Below are 22,639 nucleotides of genomic sequence, written 5' to 3'. Positions count from 1 at the left end.
TTTTAGGATAGCAGCTGAAGGCAGACGACCCTTTACACACACACACACACACACACACACACACACACACACACACCCCTTTAAACTTAATTAGACTCCTGTTCCTATCTCCAGCTTAATTTCTCACTATGTTCTCATTTGTCAGTTTTTACATAATATGAAACACATATAAAATTCTATAAAAAGGGCATGTCATACTGAATCATAAAGTATCTTTATGATTATACCATGAAGTTGGCCTATACATTTCATAGTCTTTGAACCAACATTTCTACACCATTATACTTACTTATACTATCGATATAAATAATATTTGCACAGTTTATTTATATTGTAGATACAAATGGCATTTTCATGGACACATACACAATAATCTTTAAAGGACCAGTTATAATTATAAAAGATTGTAACCCATTTAAATCTCTGTTGGTAATGAACTTGAGGAAGTCACAATGGTGCCTCTGAGGATGAGCTAGTAGAGATGAATTTAGTGATCAAAATAAGATGAAGAAAAGCCTTTCTAAAATGCTACAACCATGTGATAAAATTGAGTAACTTAATTTTTAAGGGTGCTTATGATGTAATCATGAAAATGTATGCACAACACATTGCTAAAAGTGGCTGTCTTAGAAGGAAACTGTGTATCGACAGGGGACAGTGTAGTTCAATTTTGCAATTTTATCTTTGGTACCTGTGTGTGGTAAAGTAAATTATTTTCCATAATTGTGCATTCCTGGCTTCTTATTTATTTTTGGGTCATGTGATCTGCAGCCTCTAGTGTTATATGAAGTGGACTCCCCACTCTATGGGATTAGGCTTGGTCATATGACCTGCATTAGCCAAAGGAATGTTAGTTCATTTGAGGCAGGCAGAGGTTTAAACATGCTGGTGCAGATTTTCTGGGATCTGTTACAAGAAGAAGAATCCAAAGAGTTTTTCCTTCCAAGCGGTGGTAGTGGGGTGTGGGGAGGAGGTGGAGGGTGGGGGAACGTGTGGAACAGGCTTGAACCTACCCTATGGCTTTGAACAAAAACCTAAGTGATTTCATCCAGAAACAGACAAGCTACAGACTGGTAAACATGAAAAAAAAAAAAAAACTTTGTTGCAACACACCACAGAGTTACTATTCATGGTTGCCTGGTACACTGTACTGCTTTAAAAGGAATTCAACTAACTTACCTCTCTGTAATCAATTTCTGTCTTAACTTTACCTCCCTGTATTTCTATAAAACATGTTAACTGATGTCCAGTTAGTGGCAGCAGGTGGAAGGACCTTCTGGTCAAGAGAATAAAATCTCTGGCCTGGTGAAGATCTAACATTCCAGTAGTGCTGGGTCAGCTGGGTCAGTCATGGGGCAAGGGAGGTGTGCTCTCCTAATGCTATGATAAAGAGATGGGTAGAATAATTAGTCCTTCAGCAAGATACTGGGCTTTTCCTTCCCTGAATCTCCAACCTTAGACACACTGAAAGGCCGAAGACATAGGCTTATATAGTTCTCGCTGTTGGCTTATCTGAATAGTTCAGAAAAGCATCACATTTATCCTTCTTTATTGGGTGGAAGAAAAAGGACTGAAGTCCTGAGGACCAGCAGAAAGAATGAAAACAGGCAATCTCAGGAGGTGGGAAGTGGGAGGTGGGGGGAGGGGACTCTCTAGAATATACCAGAGACCTGAGAGGTGAGGGACTCTCAGAACTCAAAGGGAGAAACCTTAGATGAAATGCCCAACAGTGTGGAGAGGAAACTTGTAGAGCCCACCTGCAATAGAAAGACAGGGAGGGCATCAAGTGATGGAGGGGGTTGCCATCCCACAGACAAAAACTCTGACCCAGAATTGTTCCTGTCTGAAAGAACTGTAGGGTCAAAAATAGAGAAGAGCCTGAGAAAAAGGAGATCCAGCGACAGGCCCAAATTGGGATCCAGCTCAAGGGGAGGTCCCAAGGCCTGATGCTATGACTGATGCTATGATGTGCTCACAAAAAGGGACCTAGCATGACTGCCCTCTGAAAGACCAACAAGCAGCTGAAAGAGTCAGATGCAGATATTTGCACTCAACCAATAGACAGAAGCTGCTGACCCCTGTGGTTAAATTAGAAAAAAAAAAGCCAGAAGAAGCTGAGGAGGAGGGCAACCTTGTAGGAAGACCAGCAGTCTCAACTAACCTGGACCCCCAAGATCTCTCAGACACAGGGCCACCAACCAGGCAGCATACACCAGCTGATCTGAGGCCCCCAACACATATACAGCAGAGGACTGCAGGTCTGGGTTCAGTCAGAGAAGATGCACCTAACCCTCAAGAGACTTGAGGCCCTAGGGAGTGATGAGGTCTGATGTGGTTGGTGGTGGAAGGGTGCAGACATCCTCTTGGAGATGGGAGGAGGAGGAGGCATGGGATGTAGAACAAGCAGAGAGTAGACCAGGAGGGAGATAAAATCTGGACTGTAAAAAAAGATTAAATAAACAAAATAAAAACAAAAGCATGCTTTCCTTAGCAATCTGGGTTCCCTCATCTCCATGCATAACATTTTGATCTTCCTTACTCTTTCTCTGAAACCTCCCCTTTTGCCCAAATGGTTGCCTGTTGGCCATGCATCCGACCTCCATGTTTTTTTTTCTTTCTTGTTCATTTTCCTCTGGAAGGAGCAGAGGTCTGCAAACATAGCTTTTTTTTTTTTTTTTTTTTTTTTTTTTTTTTTTTAAACTCTATAAAACTGTCCTGGTGCTTCCATTGGGGTCAACTCTTAAGTTCTTTTACTAATGAGAGTAAGAATGCACAAAGAGGACCCTGGTCTTGCCTTACACAAGGTCATCACTGTCAATGGCTGTTAGCACACTTGTTTATTACAACCATACCCCATTGCTCCTGCTGGGTAAGTCATATGCTTTCAACACTTTCTCAAACACACAGTGTGCTGTTATACTTACCAGAGTAGTTGAATCACTTCATTTATTTGGGGTAATTTAAAGAATTGGGCACACATTCCACGTATAAAAACTACATTGTATTCTTTGAAAAGCTCAGTAGAGTCCCAAAAATTGTCATCTAGTTAATTATTTTCAAAAATAAAAATTATAAAACTCTTGAAGCATATGTACTTAAGCTGAATTCTCAGATGTTTTTAAATTGTCATCACATTTTATAAACACTACAATTAACAATAATGATACATTATGGATATTTATTGGAGTGGTTAGGTATAGCTAGGTAGCCTCTGAGAGATGTGGTGTTACATGCAAATCCTAACATTCTGATTTACCAATTTTAAGTTAAAATAAACTGTGCATCATCCTTTTATAATCCCATGAGGACCACTAACGGTTTTTCTTTAATTACATCATCATAGAAGTTAAAGGACTCTTCCATGTGCACCGCATCCAGAAATAGAAGAGCTGATGGTAAAACTTCATGCTGCTCTTTTACCTCTACTAATTATAGAATCAAGGTCCAACGTCTTTTAAAGATGGTGATAGAGCTATTTTCTGTCTGTCTGTCTTCTTTCTGAGTATCCTTCCACCTGTCTGTCTACTTTCATTAATACATGAGTATGTCTGAGAGAATGTGCAAGGTGTGTAGATATGTCCCACACTTGTATGTGTGTGTGTTTGTGTGTGTATTTTTGTGTGTGTTTGTAAATGGTGTGTGTGAGCAGGTATAAAGGTCAAAGCATGGCATTAGGTGTCCTATTTTAGCACTCTCTAACTTACTCCCTTGAAACAAGGTCTCTCATTGAAGTAGGACCTAGATTGGAGGCCAGCAAGCCCAGTCACCCTCCTGTCTGTTTCCCACACAATTCTGGGCTTACAAATAGACACAGGCACACTCAGACTTTTATCTAAATCAAGTCAACAGGCTTGCACATCAAGTGTTCTTACCCATGGAGCTGTCACTGTCTCAGCCCAAACAGCTAGTCAGCTTCTGTTCTTCTTTTCTTTCTTCCCCTCCTTTCTTTCTTTCTTCCTTCCTTTCTCTTTCTTTTTTTCTCTATACTTCATTTTCTAGTTCTAAATCAGGCTTTCTAGAAACAGCTTGGCTTTAAATATCACATGTAGACAAACATTGTCACCTAAGACTTGTTTTCTCGCAGCTGGCTCTAATACACTGCTCTCAGTTAGCCTTCTTAACTTATCTTTGTCCTATAGTAGACAATTTTTGTAATAGACAATTTATTTTTATTTCATTTCCCAAATTTTTTTCTATCCCCTTCCCAGTTTGTAGTAGTATAATAAGCTTTTGGAAAATTTAACTTTTGATTGTATTCCATACTAATATTTTCTTCTATGCTTGTTGATGGGAGCTAAGATTTTTTTTGTGTCTTATTTATAATGTCTTCTGGTCAAATTGTGATTTCAGATAGTCACAGACACACAATGTGTATCCAAATGGCTGCCTTGACAGAGCCTTTCTCTTTAGGCCTCATTCCCATGCTTATAGTCAATTCTTTAAAAAACCAAGAGAGTGTATATATGAATTTAAAATCCATAACTTTGCTGATGCTACCTACCAGAGCTACATCATCAGCTGTTGAGAAAGTCATCTTTTAACAATTTTCTCAATTATGCAGGTAGTAGAGAAATGTTCTCTAGATCATCTTGGGTTGGAAAGAAGGCCGGCTTCTTCATCAGGAGGATAACACCCTGATCTTTCAGATTTAGACTTTCCTTTGAGAAAAGAGCAGTACAAGTCAAATCTCTCCTCGGCGGAGCACCAAGTCCCAGTACCACTTTAGCAATAGCAAATGAATGCTGGAGGACGACGCTGGAGGACGACGCTGGAGGATAGCTCATTATTCTCCCGGGATTTTCCTAAAGCCTCTCATGGGCCTGGAAGCAAATTTTGACTGAAAAAATAGATGGACTGTATTTAGAGATATTCTTTCATCAAACTTATGATTTTACTGTATAGTCTTTGAGGGGCATCCAGGCCCCACACAAAATCAAAATGGTTCCAATCTGGAAATAGCTTGAAGTAGCGCAGATTAGTAATTTGGGGAAGTATCCTGGCTACATCTTTAGGCGTTACGAGCACATCATGTCCACCAGCCCAAATGGCAGTGGGCACCTTCATGGCAGTCAGGTCATACAAGGGAGGGCAACTCTGTAAGAGAAACAAAAGGTAATCATGAAAAGACACCTTCATTAACACCATGCAAATTCAAATGAATGAAAAGGCTGAAAATTAGTATCTCCTATGAGCATTTATCTGTCAGACAAAATGGGGGAGGGGTGGATTTCCCATGCAATGTATGATCTCTGCCTTCAGGGAGTTTGTAAAAGATACACAAAAGAAAAGATAGCTAACAAGGCATTGAATCCAGACTTTTAAGGGTGGAGTGGGTTTTGACAGATGTGGTGGTTTGAATGAGAATGGCCCCCATAAGCTGATTTATTTGAAAACGTGGTCTTCTGTCACAGGATATTTTTCTGCTACACTGTATTTGCAGTGGAACTCGATGACTGGGCAGTAGAAGAGGTAGGTGGAGTGAGAGGTTGAGAGAAAAAGGAAGAAGAGGAGGTAAGAGAGAGGAAGCAACATGGAGGAAGAACCATGGATCTCTAGCAGTCCTGGGTAGCAATTTCTATCAAAAGGTTAGATATTGGGTAACAATTCTAATTGGTTGGGCATCTTGTGTATTGAGCATTTCCAAATATATAAATCCATTGGACAATCTTTAAGCATTAAGAGTCTTCATTCTACCGGAAACCGCGAGTATGGCGAGTATGGCAGAGAACCATGGGGGTGATGGGGTTGACCCAAGATCCATGCTTTGGGGCATAGTCTCTATGGAGCTGATTGGAGGAACTAGCCACCATTGTATCATCTCGTGGGGTGCTGTTGGCCTCTGGCAGATTCTAGCTACGCAGTGCTTGGCCTCTGGCCACTTCTAGTGCAGGAACATGGTGGGTGGCCCAGATAGCTAGCTGGGACCACACGCTAACGCTTTTCTAAATCCCTCCTGTTACAGTCTCCAGCTGATGGAGCTGTCTGGGAAGAATTGCAAAAGTGTAGCCTTGTTGGAGAAGGTATGTCTGGGAGTGGGGTTTGAGGTTTCACAACCCACACCATGCCCAGTGTCTCTTTCTGCTTCATGGCTTTTATCTCAAGATTTGACCTCTCAGCTACTGCTCCAGTGCCATGGCTGCCTGTCTGCTGCCATGTTTCCCACCCCCCAATGGTCAGAGGCTCTAACCCCCTGAAACCATGAGCCCCAAATTAAACTCTTTCTTTTATAAGTTACTGTGGCCCTGGTGTTATACTATATCAACAGAAAAGTAATGAAGAGAACAGGTAACTCTGTGTGTCGGAGGGCCCCCCAGGGAAGGACCAGTGTGTAGACCATAACCAGGAGCAATAAACTTACCAATGTGCCAAACTAAGAAATCCAGAACGTTTAGAAACTTTGAAACAGGGCAGAACCATTTTTTTTCTGAGCTCTGTCTTAATATAGATAACCTATGAGCTATGGGATGATTAGAAAGGAGTAAATTGAAGATTGATTCTACCAAGCTCAGGACAAACAGTGTGGATTCTCTGAATTAAAGCTCCAGGGATAACTGAATCTTCCCCCAATAATAAGAGGAATCAGTAAACAATCTTAGGGGAATGCCAATAGTATAGGAGGGTTGGGAAGATGATATCAGGGGTGTGGGAAGCCCAGAGCACGAGATTATAGAGATTCAAGACAAGTTGTTCCAAATTAATACAAAGGAATTCAAAAGGTAAGGATAGAAAAGAGAAATAGAGCAGCAGTGGATCTTGGGGAGAGGGAGAGGGAATGGAAAGAGGGAAGGGAGAGGAGGCTATGGTTGAAATGTATTGAATGAAAAAAATATATAATAAATTATTATTTTTTTTTTTAAAAAAAGTGCTTGCTACTCTTACAAAAGACCTGGGTTCACAGCACCCAGATGGCAACTTCCAACTCTTTGTAATTCACTTCCAAGGAATAAAATACCCTATTCTGACCTCCATTGTTAGAGGTTACATACATGGTATGCATATCCTGCAGGCAAAATATTTATATATCTAAAACAAAAATAAATAAAATTTTAAAACATTATGTAAGATAATAATTTTGTCAATATTATCACACATTTATCAAGTACTAAACATATAATTCTGTATGTTTGACTGCATCTTCCTTGTTTGTCACAATAAAATATTTTAGAAAGTTAAAAAAAAAAACCACAGTCATGTAGACCATTTGAATACAACAGAAGACCCAGAAATTGATGACACAGTTACAAAGGTGTAAAGACCACATACTGGAGAAAAGGCAAGCCTTGCAACAAATGGTGCTGGGAAAACTGGAGATTCTTACATTTAAAAATGAAATAAAAACCCAGTGGCTCACACTGTAAAAAAAAAAAAAAAAAAAAAAAGACAATTAAAAATTTAGCTTCAATGTGATTATTTAACATTGAGAAGTCCAGTTCCAACCCCCCCCCCAAAAAAGAAGAGAAAAGTGTCTAAGGGCATAGTAAAAGCCACAGCTAAATTAGTCTGCAATTCTGTTTGTTTCCATCAGAACCATGTATTATTTAACCAGGATGTGAGTAAAGAGTTGTAAAACAATTTCCAGCATTATTCAGCCTTTAAAAAAAAAATTTTAAAAAAATTTTTGTACCATTGGTTATTTCTTACTGTAATTTGAAATAAAGAAGAAAGAATAACAGATATGCAAAGCTAATATGCATGCTAAAAAATTGAGACAAAAACCTTTATATCTCTAACATCTAACACCTCTAGGTAGAGTGAATGCAAGAGATTTACTCTCTCTTTTTTGTCTGCTCCTTCATTTCTAAAAAGTCTGCAAATTACAAAGGCCCAAATAATAATAATAATAATAATAATAATAATAATAATAATAATAATAATAATAATAATAGTAATAATGATGATAATAAAACAACTTTGTCAGTACAAATGTCAGAAGTTATCAGATAGGAGTGTTCTCACTCAATTTCTCCCCAAAATTTCTCAAAACCCTGTGCTGCGGTTGATCTCTGAATGGCTCACCTGGTTGTAGCGATTCATATTTTCAGCCTCACTTCCCCAGTCGTAAGCTCTGAATTCATCAGATCGGTAAAGCTGAAATCAATGTTTTAGAGAGAGAATCTTCAGCATAGGAATCGTGAGACTGACGGTGAGTCTTAGAAAATATCAGGTATGGACAGAGAAGGGCACTGGGTTCCCAGAAGGAAATAAATATCTCATCAATTAGGAGAATGCTGTCTGTCCGACAGAGACTAAGATGGCTTTTCTTGGTTTGAAGGAAGAACTCCATGGACAAGCACCATTAGAGAGTCAAATTCCAGACACCTCTCCCTCGGAGGAAGCTCGAACTTGCCTCAGTGTACCCTTTATTTCAGCTGAGAGAATATTTTATCAGTTATAGCTTAAAATGCGATTGATTTGTGTCACATGTTTGTTATCTACCACAAAACTCTTTCTCTTGAAGTCCAGGAAAATCAAAGCCTGAAGAAGCAGGAAGAACAAAGTGGAGATGTCATCTTCTAGGGACAAGCTGGTTGAGAGGGTGGATTATGACCTTTTGCATTCATTAAAACAAGTGTAGGGCTGACTTTCTGTGACAAAGATGATACCTGTTTTATATGCAGAATGTTCTGGATTGATGATCCCGTGGGAGCGTGTGACATGTATACATCCAGTCGACTCTATGAAGTTAAAAAGCAGTCAGCTAAAGAAACGAACATTTCTCAGAAGCAGAGGACAATTAAGAATTCATAACAAATGCTGTTGCTTTGAAAAAGAGAGCAAAACTTTCTCTATGAATACATGTGTATGTAGAACATTTGACTAAGTAGATTTAGGGTAATTTGGGCACGTGTTTCCTGAAGAAAAAAACCTACAAGACGTCTGAATCATGGTGTAGAGAGAAACAACCAGTGGAAGGGCTATGTGCAAATACAGGGACTGTGTATACACAGGGTCCGTGTGTGCAAAACAGATATGTAGACTGCCAAAGAGAGACTACGCACCCTAGATTTCAGGTCTGCATGTTGTTAATTATCGTCCTCAGGACTTTGCTTAACTTCTTTAACATGTTTGAGTTTTATATTTTTTATCTACAAAATAAATATATTAGCCTAGTTAGTAGATGTGGCAGGGTATATACCTTTAATCCTAGCACTGGGCAGTAGGGGTAGGATCAAAAGCAAGGGAATCATGAGTTCAAGGCCAGTCTAAGCTACAGTGTGAGATCATGTTTCAGGAAACCATAAACATATGTAAGTAAGTAAGTGAGGTAAGTAAGTAAGTAAGTAAGTAAGTAAATTCATTATAAATCATGCTTTCAACCTGTTAGGTTCTTGTGGCAAAATAACATATTGTAAGAATGTAAGAATAAAATAGGAAATCAGTTTCTTTTAAAGATTATTTAAATTTTCATGGAGATCATAGGGGTGAAAATAATGGGGGCCAAATAATACTCATACTTGTATTTTAGATCTTAATGGCTCACGTGAAGGGAACCCATTAAACACCTTAACTTCTGAACAAGTTAACTTCTTGCTCAGTCTTTCCTCATGGGTATAGCCTCTGAAAGCATGGGGTGAAGAGATGGGGTGGGGAATAGTTCCTTTGGAAATGGGTTCATTTTAACTGCCTTGTATTCTTTCTAATTTGTAATTGCTAAATTCTCATGGGAATACAGCAGGGAGAGTTTTGCAACCCTTCTATTCCCCAAATGTAGGTTCCTTCTCCTTCTTGTATTCTTAACAGGAAAGAGTTCCTAATAAAACAGAAGTCTTCTTCCTAAGTAGGGGATTCTATTTCCTTCCATTCTGTATTAGTCTTTCCACACCAAGCCATGGATTTTATTCAAGTTCATGTATTAATGACTGCACACACATAGTAAATGCACTGTTAACGCAAACGTCTCCTTTCCTAGAATTTTATTTTTAAATGAACATCACAAAATAACGTAAACTGTAATTGCTATAAGTTCTAGCAGCTTACAAACATGTGAGAATCAACTTAACACTCATTAGGAAGTGTTCAGTCTCTTAACTTTGACAGAGGATGGACCCTTCCCTTCTCCAGTTCTGATGCTCATGATCTCTTGAGATACCTAATCCTTCATGCATATCAAATATCTACCTTTAAGGGCTTACAACATCTATGCATTTATATAGTATAAGAGATAAACATAAATCAAAAGAATACTGGAAAGTCTTCAAAAATCAAATGTACACATAGTTATTGTACATACCATGTTCATATTTTTTTTGTTGAATCCAGCCCACAAGGACATAAATTCACTACACATTGATCGGAGTAGCTTTTTGTTGCAGACTTTGACATAAGACATCTTTGCCTTCTTATCTTCTAAAAAGAAACCTTTGGTACCAAACATATGCTGTGAAAATAATGAAAAAATAACTTTTTAAGTGTGCCTCTATAACACATTTAGAAATACAAGGCCTAGACCCAGTCCTTCTTTAACTTTTTAAAACTGATTTGGGACGGTTAACCTATGAGTTAAGGGACTATAGCAAATTTATGGCTTTGAGTTTATTGTTAGTAGGTTTCCCATATTTTATTTAGAAATAGCTGAGAGGAGTGAACAGACAACAGTCCAGGTGACCTTACATGGATAGTTGGTTTTCAAAACGTCAGAAGTCCATAGAATTGACGCTACAAATATTTATATATTAATTTCCATTCTGATTAGAGACCTGTCTGCTCCTGACAGCTTCCTGTCTTGGATTCTAAGAAGAAATTGAGCATCCTTGGAGTTATGCCAGTTGTGTGGTGACAGCCACTAGGCAAGAATTGCCTCTTTCCATCTACAGACAAATTACTGTCCAGAAGAGGACACACATGCAGAATAGTCGACTGATTATATCTGCCTAGACAGAGTAATCAGCCCTTAATAATCCTGCATCACTAAGGTCTGTCAGATGACTCTGGGCCAGAAGGCTAAAGATTTGATGCTCGAACGTTCGGTAGTATAGGGGCTTTCCAGGTGTTCAGCGGTCTCTATAAATTGGCTAAGTTTTAGAAGCTATGCTTAGTGCTTCCCATAACTTCAGTTAACTCAGTCATTCTGGATTTCTGACGGGGTTGAAGACCCATAGTCTCATAGCCAATCCTGGCTATTTACTTTGAGAGAAAAGATCTGAGTAGATAGTTTTCAGCTGACATTCATTCTAAAGCCAAAAAAAAAAAAAAAAAAAAAAAAAAAAAAAAAAGCCAGGATCAAAAGTAAGTGTTTTAGTTAGAAGAGATGACAGAGGTTCTGGTTAGTCAACAAAATGATGGACTGGGTATTAGGACTATCTTGTACCTCACTGGTACAATTAGGAATAAGTATGCTCTAATTGTATTTTGAGAGAAAAGTTTTACTTTAACAGGAAGAGTGATATGTAGGAGGAGCTAAGTGGGAAGGAGTATTGAGAGGAAGAGATGGAGTAAGGAGAGAAGATGAAGAAGAGGAGAAGCTAGGTGATGAGAGAGAGAAAGAGAGAGAGGGCATGGAGGCAGATGTGCACAGGTCTCCACCAGTCAAAGATAGTTTTTATATCTAGGTTGGGTATTGGGTTACGCTTCTGATTGAGCATTCCCAAACTTATAAATCCTTTGATTAACATTTTAAAAAAATTGTATAAAGGCAAAAAGGAAAGGGGGGGCATGGTACAGGGGTTTTCTAGGGAGGGGAAATGGGGAAAGTGGATGGCATCTTAAATATAAATAAAATATATATATAAAAAAGATGTCTCCTTAAGTACCTTGTATTTCTTTCATTATAAGACTGAACCAATTTGGGAATCTATTTGCATTTGCTTTTAGCTTCCTTAGTTGAGGATCGGTTGCCATCTGTTTCTAAATACAGGTCATACATACATTGTAGTAAGGAGCCTGTGACCCCAAGTTTTCTTCTCCAGACTACAGGGGGCTCCACTATGGAGACGTAACCTGTCTAAACAGAAATTGCCATGTTCTCACTCTGTGGTAAGAAAGATAAAAGATGTTTTCACTTTAGGATGAAATACTACACTGAACAAAAAGGAAACATGGGTTTTATCTGTATTTCTCATGTACACAGTGACTGTGTATTTCTGTCCTAATCAGTCTTCATAACCAAAAGTAGAGAATGAAATACCAAAGAGAAGTTAACACTGGACATCAAATCCACAATGATGTCACAAAGACAGCATGTTAAAATATCTAGGGCTTGTGAGTTTAAGCTTGGGCAGATCACCAGTGGAGTCCAGGAACTGCATAGAAAACTAGTGTCAACTGAATCAGCAAGTTAGGTCTTAAAAAGGCAGAACACTTCTGACAGAAGTGAATGCACACAGTGATAAGACAGAAGCATTTTTGGGCTCACATCTGATGTTTGAAAGAAGAACAATCCATCTTACAAAACTGATGTCTTTATAGATGGATGTGTCTATTCCAAATTTTATTTAGGAAACTAATTTGCTCAGTTGAGTGTGGTGGCAGAGGACTTAGGCACAGGATGATTGCTGTAAGTTCAATAATTGAGGTGCTAATTTGGTGGGAGCCTCAAAAGACCACATGGGAAAGAAAAAGAAAGAATGAAAGAACAAATGAAAGAAAGAAAGAAAGAAAGAAAGAAAGAAAGAAAGAAAGCAAGCAAGCAGGCAGGCAGATGGACAGATAAGAAACAAATTCATTCAATCAACCCTGCCCAGATGTAGATAAAAGTCAAAGCTAACTGATGACAACATATTTTGAAATAGATAGTTATTACATTACCTCTGCTCAAAGTAAACAAGGCATGAGGCTGGTGTGTAACCTGTCATTTGGCTGTAGGAAAATATCTTTCTTGTGTGGCTCACTAATATTTTCTTTTATTCCCACAACTACATCACAAAGCAGGGCCTTGTCTTCTTTTTATAAGAATTATTATGATTGTTTAACTGGCTTTCTGGTTTCATTTTTGCACAAATTCATTTTTTTTACCATCATTCCAAACCCATGGGGCAATATTAACAAGATATTAATGTTATGCTTCAAGATATGCTATTTGTAGCCATGCCCTTGGGTGAATAGAATTATTGCTTAAAAGTGACCAGTAACTATTTAGATGAATACTTGACCTATAAGATATTGAGGTGTTGGAATAAATCTGGGGATTTTAATAGAATAAGCTCTCACATGGATAAAATGTAAGTGAGTGAGGGTTTTCTAATGTCAAACCAAGACATTCACAATCATATACAATTTGAAGAAGTATTCTAGTTGAACATTGTGAACTCATTGACTTGCCCAACTAAAAAGACTATTAAAATGCGTAAATAATAAACTGGTGTAGAATTCACCTCAGCTCAAAGTCTATGTGTGCCTCTGTAAGCGACTGAATTTAGTCAATTTCATATGGTACCTCCAGATGCTATAACACAGATATATACACACATGCACACATGAAGTACATCCTCATGGACTCTGATGTCTATGTATTTTGTCTAAAGTTCCTATTTCTATTTTATACAGATTAAAAAATAATGAGGATCTATAATACAAGATGAGATCCTGAGATAAAATTTGGCAAAACGAGGAGCCTACCTTAATCACGGATTTTGGAAGTAGAAAAAAACTGGTAAAAATGCTTGTGGGATATTTGAACGAGATCACAGGACCCAAGGCAAAATTCATTTTGATTCTTTGTGCCAGTTCAGGCATGGTGGAAAAGGCCACAAACCCTGGGAGAATAGGAGACAAGACAATCTTATAAAAATTCAATATACGGATGTGAAATTTTAATCAATGGGAGCGAGTGGGTTTCTGCATCAGTGTTCTTCAGCTTCCTCCCGCAGTGATCGAGGGGATGAATTGGAAAGGTTCTCTGAGTTGTTCTGCCAAGATCATCTGACTTACGTTCTAGCGAGTCACGAGTCCACATTTTCCTCTCATACTATTGCTAGACAACTTAAGGCATTTGGAGGAAATGGTAGTAGGTGGTGGGCGCTGAATGATCCGGCAAAGCAGCTACTGCTGGTGAACTATAGAAACCGTATTTCCTGAGCACGCAAGCATGCTGGCCACCCACAATTCTAAGATGCTTGGTGAGTCATGAAGCTTCTAGAAGTAAACAGTTCACAAGACACAAACAAAGCATTTCTTTCTACAGTTGTTTGCAAGTATTCTGCAAGGTTTTTTTTGTGTGTGTGTGTGTGCATTATAGAGTAATATTTCATTGTTACTGTCCTTGGTGCCTTCCTGGATATTCAGACCCTAACCACACTGTTTCCAGCTTCCCAAAGTGAAGATGTTTTCCTTGGATCCTCTGTGATACCAGAAAGGCTTAGGTGTCTCCATTTTCTCTCCTTTTTCTTTCAGCAGTGGCATGGCGCCCATTTATATCCTTCAGGATAAGGGTAGGGATGAGTATTGCACCGGAGGAAGCTATGGTCAATATCTAGGTAGTTTACTTTCCCAAGATGCATTGTTCAGTCTCTGGTGGAGACACACTCACTAACATGCATGGAAGTATGTACTGAACTGTTAACAGTGGATCATGGAAATTAGCTGAGCAACTGACTCCACCAGGTAGACAACTTGTGTTAAGAGGCTGTTTAAAAATGTGTGTGAGTGAGTTCTTTGGTTGTCACAATGACAGCGCACTTTATGGACATGTACGTGCTAGAGTCAGGGTTAGTCAACAACCTCCAAACAATGGATTCTTCCCCCATTTCAAAACGTTTCTGCATCAAATGCAAGAAGTCTTTAACTAAGATGTTCATGACCAAATGTAACAGGTTGTTACAGGGTATGATGGTCTCGTTTACTGTATTTTCTTTGAAGATCAGTAAGAATGTAAGTCCTGCCCACTTTTCTGGATTCAAGTCTCATCTTTCTCCCTTTATATTATCTCCCCAGTGTCTCTGCATTCCATTGGTGGGGTTTAACTAACCTGCTCTGACTCTATGTTCTGCATCTGTGGGGTTGTTTGGGAGATCAAGGGAGGAGAAGAACTGAACACAAATTCCTAAACATAGCAAATGTTCAGGAAGTACTGGATATGAAATAATTACGATGTAATTGTCTGGCTTCCTTTGGTTCTCTTATTGTTATGTCAATAATCTTTTTATCTGTGTTCTCTCCTGCTCACTTCCTCCCCCAGGCTTGTAAAATGCCTATCAGCATAAAGAATGTGTCAACATCTCTTTTTTGGTAATGGCAATAATGGATATACTTATGCAATATGGAAATATTGTAAGATTCATTGTTTTCTTGCTGTTTTACCCAACCTAAAAATGTCACAACATTGCATGACTGACTTTCCTAAAGACATTTCAAGTGGAAGATGAATAACAAATTCAAAACCCTGTCTTTATTTATTTTCTTTAAACTTTTATTTGGAACAAGAGCATTGATTTCTTTTCAAAATCCGTGGAAAGTTTGGGGTGTGTGTGTGACTCAGTTACCACTGAGCCCTTGGCTGGAATGTCTGAGTCCCTGGGATCTAGGCCCAGTGTTACAGATAAAAAAAGCAACCAAATGTCTAGGAAATTATAATATCTAGGCTTGAAAATAGAGAACATGTTAAACTATTTTCATTTTTATTTATCTAAAAGCTACTTTGTAAATATTAAATCAGGTCATAAGGCCGAGCAAGTTTTAGTGTTTCAACTCACAGACAAATGTGACCAATTCGTTTCCATTTGCTCCGTTTACATTTGAGTCCCTCCCCTTTAATTGATTTCAATCGCCCCTGGGTTGTGAGGCAGGTGTGACTGATAGGACTCTAATCTTTTTCTGATTTGTCCTCTTGCCTTTAGCTTTGTCCTCTCAGCTTAAAAGGGAACCCGGAAACCTTATGTTTAGAGTTATCTCACTGAGCTTTAAACATAAAGGATTTCTGGAAACTTATGTCACCATGACATGTGTGTGACTGTGACCCAAAAGGAGGGTTGGGTTGGCCCTTCATATTCTTAGCCCCTGGACTATAGGTTTCCATATACACAGAATAGGAAGGTCTTTCTCAGCACAGGACAGAGAATGAGGGGCATTCATTATAAGTAGCATGTAATTACTTCAATCCAATTTAAAGGTCTGGTAACATTAACCCTTGTAAACATACCTATTGTAGTGCCGAGTGAATGCCCAATGAAGTACAACTTCTCCTGACCTGTTTTATTCACAATGAAATCTATTATCCCAGGGAGGTCGTATTTGGCCATTTCATCAAAGCTGCAAAAAGAAACAATATGTAAATACATACAACTATACTTTTAAAACTCAGGTTCTTGCTTGGTTCTTTTTCACATATAAGCTCAGAGCCATCTGCTTATTTGTTGTGTATAACATTATGCACCCAGTTATATGTAGACAATTGCAACTTTGTATGCATTTATTCCGTTTACTTTCTGACAGCAGGAAAGGCTGCAGGACTAAGCCTATTCTCTCAGGTAGGCCTTCTCCCTCCTCACATTTCTCTCTGTGCCCTTTTCTTGTTATACTTCTCTTTTTTGCTACTGAATCCCCTATGGTATTGATGACTGTTATTCAACACCCATCCCTGTTGTCATTTATGATTCTGTCATTTGCTATCTGAGTAACAGAGCAGCTGTTTAAATGTCCACTGAGAAATCAACTGTGACGGGGCTTAGATTGTGTGGAAGAGATGACTTAACCTGATTAGGTACTTAACCTGATGTTCTCAGTGTGTGTGTGTTAAATATCCTATAATACCAATATCAAAATCCTATATTCATCCAACATCCATAGAAGAGAACAAAAAGGATCATATTACATTCAGTAGGATCAAGTGCCCCATGAACTTGTAAAATTCACACTGGAGGTGATCAATAAATTGATCCAACAAAGTATGAGAGAATTGAGTGGTACCTACAGGCAAATAACCTCAAGCTTCTTGCCAATCATTAGAGATACAGAGTGTTTCCCTAAATTGCGCTCCTTCTCCACAGCTGGAACACTGACTATGTGTTTCTTTCCTTTTCTCTGCCAGCCCTATTCAAGGAGTGATGACTATTAATTGGTACAAAAGTATGTGATATCTGTCCTAAGAGCAGTATGCAAGTCAACTTGGTACTTACGTCCTTTGGAAGGGAAGTCTATGAGGGACCAGCCTGTCCTCTTAGTGACAGCAGAAAACAATTTTACGTAGATAAGTTGCAAAAATACCAAAAGAAAATCTTATTTACAGTTCATTAACATTTTTAAAATGTCCTATCAGAGTTTTTCTTAAAAGGGTATGCTATATAATCTTTCTTTCTTCTTTTCTGTGGGTCTCTTTTATTCTTGTTGCTGTCTATTTATTTATTTGATGTACAGTCATGTCATTTTTAACAAGGACCTAACTATGGCTGGTCTGGAATAAACAATGTAACCCAGGCTAGCCTCTAACGCATGGAAATCCTCCTTCTTCCCCAGTACTGACACTAAAAGTGTGAGCTACCACACCTGCCAATATGGAATATAATCTCAGTTACAATTTTTTAAAAAAATAAATATAACATGAACACCATTTTTCCAAAATAGATTGTCTAAGAGAAAAGACTTGAAAAAGATACCAGCAGAAGTAATTTTTCTTTCTGCTTTCTACTTCAAGAAATATTAGAAATCAAAATGATTTTATGACCTGAAATATTATGCATTAGCCACAAGTTTATAAAGAACCCCCCTCCAATTTTCCAGAAATTTTACTTAGATGTAATTTACCTAAAAGCCCAGAATTTCTCTTCATTTACAGAGAGAGTTTTGTGTCTTCTTGACCAAGTGTTCCCCCGACTGTTTCCCATCCACACATCATAACCTGCATCTGCTAGAAGGAACCCGAGGCTTCCATTGGCGAAATTCTCAAGCCAGTAGGCATTGTCTGCAAACAAGGCATGCTGCATATATACAACCGGGCGGGGACCTGGGTGTGAAGGGAGAAAGCCAGAGAAATTTACATCCAGGAACATTATAGAAATACACACACACACACTCACATGCACACACACACACACAGTACAGTCTTTTCCTCTTGCTACTAGTATATTAGTGTAGAGTATTATATTTATATCCTGTCACTAGTATATTAGTGTATTGTATTTATATCACCCCTGCCAGAGGACGTACTATATCATGGTGTTGATCTGTTTGTTCATGCCTCAGCTTCTTGACTTCTTAGGTAAATTTAAAAATAGCTTCTATTTTGAGGAACATTTTACAGATTTTGTGCAAGCCAAGCTTTAAATAATTAAGTAACTTTTCTAAATGGTCTTTTTTGGTAACAAGTTTCAGAACAGAAACTTAAGCCTGATTGTGTCACAAGTCCGAGCACACACCTGTGACTGTTCTCCTGTATGTATGCATTTACAGGCATCACTTCATGATGGCTTGGCTTGCAGTTTTTCAGTCGTACATACCATTGGTACAAATCAATATGTGTTCAATATAAACCATACTTCGATTGTGATTGTAATGTTTCCCCAGGCTAGCCAGAGCGATATGATACTTTTTTGAGATGCCACACAGACTTCCCCTCCTAGACAGCCATGAAATTACAAGTGCACAATGCTACGGTGCACTGTGGCTTTGAAATATAATTAATTAGTTTCATTAAACAAATTTTTTCTAATATTTTCTCTTTCCATTGGATTTATTAGTGCATAATCCCATTCTTTGTTGATTAGTATCTGCATGCATGTCTTGGAAGAGGCTTACAACAATGCAAAATTTTTGATGTTTAACACAGTTCTTTCTTAGTTTTAAGGAGAAAGAGGAGGTATGTGTAAGTAGACACAGATTAAGTCCTTGCTGCATTTTCACCCTGTTCCTCAGCTTTTGCTCACGGAGCAGGGGGCATTTGCAAACCATGAAAGCAGAGTAAACTCTGGCCATTCTTCCACTCAGTCCCAAGTTTCTGAGGGACAGAATACTCAGTGGAATGGCGGGAAGCAAGGCTGTTGATTAAAACACAACAAAATAACAACAATGGCAAAACTAGCACTGTAATTTAATGACTGAAAGTACAGTCCAGGCCGGTCGGACTGCCCACGTTTAAATTCTGTTTTTGTCACCTGTTATTTAAGTGACTCTGTGCCTGTTTCAGAAGCTGTCTAGTCTTGTTATCTTTAAATGGAGCCGGTTAGTGTTGCTGAGAGCTTTAAGTGATTAAAAATGTGCATAGTAACACAAATAACACGTGGTTTTGAACTTCATATCTTTCCAAATTTTTCTCTCCTTAAAGTTACTTTTATAAAATTCTTCTCCCCATAGCTTTATAGCCCTCAAGTTTGCTGCCTGATTTAATAAAGACAAAATTAAAACAAATCAATCAAACAAAACAAACAAGATCCAAGATGCTCTTCTAATTTGAAATGAAGGTGACAATGCATTATTTTAATATAACTGTCTCCTAGAATAGATTCCATTATTCCATTACAATGTGTCTGTTGGTTACTTGACATTTAAATCTAACATGAAAAGCTATATTTTGTCCACATATCACTCTGAGTTTTTATTTGGGAGCTCTTGAGTCAATTATTTCTTTTTCTTTAGAGGGGCAGAATGTAGCACACTGTGATTCTGGTGGTTTAGGCTACCCCTGAATATGCATGGTAGGAAAGAGGTTGCAGGACAAACTTGGTAAACAGGGACCAATGAACAGGCTACCCCTGAGCCTTTGCAAAGCTTTTGCTTACACTTATTTCACCCTTAGCATAGGCTGGGTGCAGTTAGCTTTTCTTTTTAGAGTGTAGTTTCCATGCTTTTACATGTTTGATTACTCCTTCTAGAATCTGGACCTTTTCAACACCACACTCTTTCATTTCACAAATTGCCCCCTTGATGATGGATGCCTGAAATATCCTGTCATCCCACTCTCTGGTAAGAGAAGAGACCCAGTGCTTCTAGAGGAATCAGAGGAGGTACCTTTGGGTATTCTGTGGAAGTCAACTTCATTCCAGCTAGTAAGCCTCCTTCTGATAGTGAAGAGACTTTTTCCCAAGAGGCCAGTAATGAGTTAATAAAACTAGACTCCACTTTGGCATTCACACCTAAGAATCAAGTATGATTTCCCCCAGAAAGATCTGTTTTGTTCTTTGAGTCTTTAGAAAAGTGAAGGAAAAGAATGAGCCCCCTCATTAACCATTAATGCAGTAACTTAAACTGATTTGGACAACCCCGTCTCTCCCAGCAAATAGCTAGCATTAAATTTCAGTCATGTACCCTTCTCCCCAAAAGACACATCTCCTGTACCTGTCTGCCCAGTCGGTGTTCTCCCGTGGGGAATCCTGTTGATGCCAAGAATGTACCCATCTGCAGTGGTGACAGCATACTCTTCACTGGGGTAGCCATTGTATAAGATTATTTCACTCTGTAGTGGACATAGAGTTATTTGTAACCCCTCCTCTCAGGAGACACCATATAAAACTAAACAAAGTGATGAACAAGTAGATGGGGGTAGATTATATAAAATCTATAGCTGTAGGTAGTTGTAAGATTAAATTTAGTATGTAAGTCATTATAAAAATAAACAAATACTGGAAGGTATCTGCTAAAATATTGGGGTGAGTATTTAGCGTTGATTTTTTTGACAAGGTTATATTTCCTTGCTACTTGCCTTTTGACTCTCTTCTAGGCTTTAGAGATGGTAAAATTCCGTGCCCATAGAATTCTGACATGAAATATCCAAATGGCTTTAAAAGCATGAATTTAAAAGGGATAGATAGATAGATAGATAGATAGATAGATAGATAGAGATATGACATAATACGTTTTGCCTTTTATGGCTATAAAGAAACAGTCATTTAGTCAAAGGAGCTGATTTGTCAGCTTGACACTCATAAAAATGTTGTAAACTGTTTCTCTTATCTAAGAGTTTTGCCACAGCAGGGCTGGACGTTTGAGAATCTTACCACCCACTAATCCATTTTTCTTCGAAGTAGTTTGTAGGAGACTTACAGCATTCATCCACACTTCGGGATTCACTTTATTTTCAAAATCCAAGAATCCACCAGTGCTTAAACTCCCACGTATCAAACAAGCTGTTGTTAAAAATAGCCACATCTCAGGCATGCCTGGCATAAAACATTTAATGTTCATGGGTTAATCTTATTCATCTATGTGGATGACTAGAATTAAAATAGGAAGCGGGAAGTGACCGCAGGGAAGCCTGGTGCTTTATGGAAGAACCAAATACAGGGGAAGTTACTTGGAATCTTATCTAACGCAGTGAGTATGGCCCTTTCAAGGTGTATTTTGCTTAAGGTTTTTTTTTTTTTTTTTTTTTTTTTTTTTTACCTTGTCTTTGTTCAGCTGTTAGTTTAGAAGACAAGGTTTGACATCAAGGCAAATTAAACAGTGCAGTCGTCTGTGTCCCTGCCTTTCAGCCCAGAGAGCAATGCAGAGACAATGAACAGATGGAGTTTTCCCTAAGTCATCACATTTGCCATTGTCAGTTTCTAGGGATGTGATACTTCCCTGTCCGCACTTCCCAAGGTCTCGCCTTGCACGTTTCCACATGCAGTTGTATTCCACTGCCATGGTTTCAAAGATCACATCTTCAAAGACAGGCCACCACCTTCTTCTGAGCAATCGGACTCATCTCCTGACTGCTGCTAACGTCAGCCAGTCCATACATTTCCACCTCCCCACAAACATGTTGCTTCCTGAGTGTGGGTAAGGATACTAATTGCTCTGTGTCTTATTTCTTTGTTAGTAGCAATAAGATAGTAACATCATGACTTTCTTCACAGTGTGACCTTGAGACTGAGAGGACACTACAGACTTAATACAGTACTACAGTGTAAATTCCTTAGAAAAGGCATCTATTTTCTTACTGTTAGAATAAAATGCTGATACAAGAAATTCATTACTATATCCGATTAATGTTTAAATTTTAAAAGCACTCTTTTCTGTTTATGCATATAGGTTTACATACATTCTACATCTACCCTAAAAATCCTATCCATGGATGTTATATATAATTTAAAAACTGGAACTAATAATAATATCTATTGAAAACATCTAAGATATAGTCTTCAATACCTAAGTTACATTACTTTTTAAAAAACAATTATTTATTTTATGTATAAGAGTACACTGTTGCTATCTTCAGACACACCAGGAAAGGGAAACACATCCCATTACAGATGGTTGTGAGCCACCATGTGTTTGCTGGGCATTGAACTCACGACCTTTGAAAGAGCAGTAAGGGCTCTTAACTACTGAGCCATGTCTCTAGCCTCCTAAGTCACATTAGTTAAATATAGAAAGGCTCCATAAATTTGTTATTAATAGTATCCTCACTGACAAGCAGCAAAGCAAAGGCTTCAACACACTTACGATCTGCCCAAAGTCTCAGAACCAACAGGTGATGCGTCTTGGATGGGCATGCAGACAGTCTTACTGCAGAACCCTTGCACCTGATGGCCACTCTCATCTGTCTCCTGGTTGAGACGAATCTCCATTCTTACCTAGTTAGGTGAGCGTCACCTGTCCAGGGGACTTCCGAACTTTTGCTTTTGACATCAGGCTGAAGAGTGAGCTATGGCTGCAGTGACAGTTAGAAGCTAGAGAAGTGACAAACAAGAAGTTGGTGGAAATGAGGAAACCTTGGAAAATGACACGCCCAAGGCGGCTCCCTAGCGCACCAAATGCATGATGCACTTGTAGGTTGGGAAATAGTGGTAGACAT

General features: G+C 38.5%; 1 protein-coding gene across 3 annotated transcripts; it reads right to left on the bottom strand.

Moving 5' to 3' along the window:
- Nucleotides 1-264: 264 nt before the first annotated feature.
- Nucleotides 265-22,575, bottom strand: LOC117721308 (lipase member N). 3 transcript variants are annotated; one of them, XM_034519902.2, is made up of 10 exons: nucleotides 22,288-22,412; nucleotides 20,905-21,020; nucleotides 20,200-20,317; nucleotides 17,674-17,872; nucleotides 16,073-16,182; nucleotides 13,555-13,691; nucleotides 10,232-10,378; nucleotides 8,604-8,675; nucleotides 8,017-8,088; nucleotides 265-5,094 (listed from the first exon to the last, which is right to left on the bottom strand). In XM_034519902.2, the coding sequence occupies exons 1-10, from the start codon at nucleotides 22,382-22,384 to the stop codon at nucleotides 4,861-4,863; spliced, it is 1,302 nt and encodes a 433-aa protein (XP_034375793.1). In that variant the 5' UTR covers nucleotides 22,385-22,412; the 3' UTR covers nucleotides 265-4,860. The 3 variants fall into 3 exon arrangements, with proteins under 3 accessions (XP_034375793.1, XP_076775280.1, XP_076775285.1); XM_076919165.1 differs by lacking the exon at nucleotides 22,288-22,412 and adding an exon at nucleotides 22,419-22,575 and having other exon boundaries at nucleotides 266-5,094; XM_076919170.1 differs by lacking the exon at nucleotides 22,288-22,412 and adding an exon at nucleotides 22,419-22,529 and having other exon boundaries at nucleotides 266-5,094; nucleotides 20,905-20,987.
- Between the last annotated feature and the right edge of the window lie 64 nt (nucleotides 22,576-22,639).

This window comes from Arvicanthis niloticus, chromosome 1 (assembly GCF_011762505.2).
Source record: "Arvicanthis niloticus isolate mArvNil1 chromosome 1, mArvNil1.pat.X, whole genome shotgun sequence".
In the NCBI taxonomy this organism is placed as follows: Eukaryota; Metazoa; Chordata; class Mammalia; order Rodentia; family Muridae; genus Arvicanthis; species Arvicanthis niloticus.
The sequence above is the reverse complement of the archived record's forward strand: the minus strand, read 5'-3'. Positions and strand labels throughout refer to the sequence as shown.